Source organism: Lathyrus oleraceus, chromosome 6 (assembly GCF_024323335.1).
Source record: "Lathyrus oleraceus cultivar Zhongwan6 chromosome 6, CAAS_Psat_ZW6_1.0, whole genome shotgun sequence".
NCBI classification, from domain to species: domain Eukaryota; kingdom Viridiplantae; phylum Streptophyta; class Magnoliopsida; order Fabales; family Fabaceae; genus Lathyrus; species Lathyrus oleraceus.
The window spans coordinates 287890083-287894222 of record NC_066584.1 but is presented as its reverse complement, the minus strand read 5'-3'; the positions used below and the strand labels follow the sequence as shown (position 1 = coordinate 287894222).

Below are 4140 nucleotides of genomic sequence, written 5' to 3'. Positions count from 1 at the left end.
TATACCTCTGGAATTTATGAACATTTGCAGCATCTAGAAAGTGTAAGATTCAGACTCAGTTCGACCAAGGACTTTATATATATGTGACTATAGAAGCTGACTGAAGGTTTTGTTGACTAAGCCTTATATGTGTTTAAAATAGTTACATATTAATTTAATCAATTATGTGCTCAACTTTAAAGGTGCTTGAGATAAAAGTTGCATATTTCTATAGTTAAAATATTAATATGCTTATTTTTTGGGTATGTTATATTAAAATTTCTCAATAAATTATTATTTTTATAAATAAAGCGATCTTATTCTTATTATTCTTTATGAACGGTTGATAATTAAATAGACCGAATAATGATTTTATCTTAGATAATGTAAAATAGTTTTTTTTTAAGTTCAGAATTTTAATTTGGTATTTATACATTTCTCTTTTATAATTCTATTTATCTGACTTAATGTCTCATTAGTTTTTTTTATACTTTTATTTATCTGACTTAATGTCACATTAGTTTTTTTAAACAAATTTAAAAACAAATTTAATATTTTCAGAAATAAAAGAAGACATTCGGAAAGCGGTATGGAACATTCTGATATCGTCATCAGTTAGTTTTCATCCATTTGAATTTGTTTTAAGTAACTAATAGAGGTTCAATGTCTAAATTTAGTGTATGGCGGAAGCGGATATACGTAATGTTTATTACACAAAAAAAACTATCATCAAAAAGCAACCATAATGTCAGCATAGATCATGAAAAATAGAGCATTCTGTAAAATAGTAGCAACAAACAATGTAAACTGCATTTGCCAGCTCTAATACATCATTGTTCATCATAACTTGCATGTTATTCACGTAAAAGAAAAAACATAGTATTTAAATGAGAAGAAAAAAAATACATTAACATAAGAAACTAATCAAGAGAAGAAAGAACAGTAAAAGAAAAGATGGAGATGGCAAATTATGCATGTTATAATGTATCATTTGGTCCTTCAAACAATATCTGGATGGCTGATGATATTATGATAAAACATGTTCCTCTTTTGTGTCTCCAAATTGCTTATGATATTTTGGTTTCTCGGCTTTTCTACTTCGTCCTTAAGCCCCTTCATGTGCCCCTCATTATTGCGCAGGTGTTGGTAAGTATTCATTCATCATATATTTCTTTCTTTCTTTTGCCAGTAAATTTGAATCATCAATACACATGATAGTTAGTCACATTGAATTTTCAACATAAAAACATATAAAAGTTCATACATTAAGACTGCCATAAAAACATATAAAAGTTCATACATTAAGACTTCCATAAAAACATATAAAAGTTCATACATTAAGATTGCGTTTCATAAATGAGAGATAAAAAAATATAATAATTCCTGAATTTTATATAATGCAGGCTGGTTTTACTCTGAGTCCAAGTCTCTTGGGAAATTTTGAATGGGTATTTTCCTTGTTTTATAGTCAATATGGAATCCTAGCCGTTGAAACCTTTGCAAACTTAGGAATAATGTACTATGTGTTCCTAAGTGGTTTAGAAATGAATTCAGACACCATCTTAAGATCAAGGAAGAAAGGTACAAGCATAGCAATTGCCGGCATTGTGACGCCAATGTTATTTGGTGTTGGATTTCTAGCTCTACAACAAAAACTTATAGATAAAAATGATGTTTTCGCACAAACACCAAAAGAAAATCAAGGCGAAGCATATTTATTCTGGTGTTTAGCACTTTCTGTAACAGGTTTCCCTGTCCTTGCAAGAATCTTAGCTAATCTTAAACTTTTATATACAAAGCTTGGAAAAGATGCATTGACAGCAGCTATGTTAACCGATGCATATGGTTGGGTTATGTTTACCTTGTTGATTCCTTATTCGACTAGAGGTGGAAAGCCTTATCTCTCAGTAATCTCTACTTTGATGTTCATAGTTTTTTGCTTTGCTGTGGTGAGACCTATCCTTACTCCAATCATTGAACACTGAACAAGTATGAACACGTGGCGAAAATCACACATGTTGGACGTGTTGACGGGAGTGTTTATTTGTTCGTACATTACGAATTCTATCGGTACACATCCTATTGTTTGAGCTTTTGTGTTTGGATTAATTTTGCCTCATGGAAAGTTTGCTGATGTGGTTTTGGAATTGTCGGCCGATTTTGTTTCTGGGATTTTGTGTCCTGTTTACTTTGCTGGATTTGGTTTTAGATTCAACTTGCCTTTCCTTTTGAAGCAAAAGAATGCGGGTTTAATGTTTTTGGTTATGCTTTTGTTATGCTTACCTAAAGTTTTGAGCTCTGTGATTGTCACTTTCTTCTTCGGTATGTCTGCCCGAGATGGAGTTGCCATTGGATTGCTTCTCAACACCAAGGGTATCATGGCTGTCATACTATTGAATATTGCTTGGGACAAAAGGGTAATTTTAAACTACCATTTTTCTATTATTGCATGATTTAAATCAAACAGCCTTTTAACCAACTTACTTTTTTTTCTTTTTTCTTTACAGATTTTGGATCCATATGCTTTCATGGTTATGATGCTTGCTATTATAGTAATGACTGTAATGGTTTCTCCCTTGATCAATGCAATATACAAACCAAAATTCCGATTCATGCAATCGCAATTAAGGACCGTGCAAAAACTGAGGTTCGATGTGGAGCTTCGAATCGTCGCTTGTGTCCACAATGCTAAACATGCCAATAACATGATCCATGTCATTGAAGCCACAAATGCTACTAGACTTTCACCTATACATGTATCAGTAGCTCACTTAGTTCAACTCACTAGACATGGCACAGCTATTCTTGTTTCACAAATGGATAATTCAAACAGCACGATTGGTGGCGCAGAAGCAACCAACTATGGATCACAATTAGAGTTTGAGAGCATAACTAATGCATTTGAAAAACTCGTAGAACAATACAATGCAATTAGGTTTGACATATCAAGTGTTATCTCGTCCTACACAACTATCCATGAGGACATTTACAATGTTGCCGAAGAGAAACGCGCCATCCTAATTCTCCTTCCCTTTCACAAAGACTACTCAACAATAGAAGATGCTCCAGAAATAATCCACAATGAACATTGTGAGATAAACAAAAATGTTCTACAAAAAGCACCTTGTTCGGTAGGGATCTTTGTGGATCGCGGTTTAGGATCGTTGTTAGAAATAAAATTACGCATTATAATGATTTTCATCGGTGGACCTGACGACCGTGAAGCCTTGTCTATTGCATGGAGAATGGCGAGGCATCCAGGAACACAATTACATGTTGTGAGGATCAATCTGTTAGGTAAGGCTGTAGAAGAAACAAAACTAAAAATGGAAAAAAGCAAGTCTCGTCATGGAATGTTGTCGACGGTTATAGACAATGTGATGCAAAAGGAGTTGGATGAAGAGTGTATAATTTCCTTTAGGCACAAAGCAGTGAACAATAACGATTCAATTCTTTACTCAGAGAAGGAAGTCCATTCGAATACGGGCGAAGAGATTCCAACGCTTCTTAACGATATTGATAAACCTGGATATGATTTGTACATTGTTGGACAAGGAAGCGGTAAGAACTCGGTGATTTTTTCGAGGTTGTTGGAATGGTGCGACCATCCTGAACTTGGTGTTATAGGTGACATATTGGCTTCAACTAACTTTGGTACGCAATCTTCTGTGCTTATTGTGCAACAATATTTGGTTGGAAGAAAACACGTTATGAGAAAATGTCATGAAGTGAAAAGTGGTACTGAAAATTTGTAAAAGATCGATCGACGATACAAAGTTTTGGATTAATTAATATTTTGTATAGTTAGAATGATTTGTTTTCATTTTTTTATAAATTAAGTGGTTATAGTTCATCAGGTAAAGCCATTTATTTGTTATACCATATTTCAATTTTTTTTAATAGTTAAATCATGTTATGGTCTCCTAGTACCTGCATTACATGTTTTACTTTTTTAAATGATAATTCATTTAATATAATATATTAAAATAGAATAGTATGGTTTTGAGCCGTACATTTAGAGCTGTTAAAATGACTAGCTCATAAGGATCATTCTGCCTGGCTCGAAAAATCATAGAGTTTTAGCTTTAAAATTAGAGCTTGTATTTTTTTGAAGCATTTAATTCGACACTCCCTCACTTAGACCTGACACCCTCCATCACG

The 4140-nt window shown here is 33.2% G+C and overlaps 1 protein-coding gene across 1 annotated transcript; it reads left to right on the top strand.

Annotated features, from left to right (window-relative positions):
- Positions 1-933: 933 nt before the first annotated feature.
- LOC127095231 (cation/H(+) antiporter 15) lies at positions 934-3734 on the top strand. Its single transcript, XM_051033949.1, has 4 exons — positions 934-1125; positions 1383-1928; positions 2106-2396; positions 2487-3734. The coding sequence occupies exons 1-4, from the start codon at positions 934-936 to the stop codon at positions 3732-3734; spliced, it is 2277 nt and encodes a 758-aa protein (XP_050889906.1).
- Positions 3735-4140: the final 406 nt, after the last annotated feature.

What these genes read in the sequence shown, in the direction of transcription:
- LOC127095231 (XM_051033949.1), top strand. Translation starts at nt 934, where the DNA reads ATGGAGATGGCAAATTATGCATGTTATAATGTATCATTTGGTCCTTCA. An exon ending in TAGTTTTTTGCTTTGCTGTG is followed by an intron (nt 1,929 to 2,105) that starts GTGAGACCTATC and finishes CCTCATGGAAAG; the next exon opens with TTTGCTGATGTGGTTTTGGA. An exon ending in ATATTGCTTGGGACAAAAGG is followed by an intron (nt 2,397 to 2,486) that starts GTAATTTTAAAC and finishes TTTTCTTTACAG; the next exon opens with ATTTTGGATCCATATGCTTT.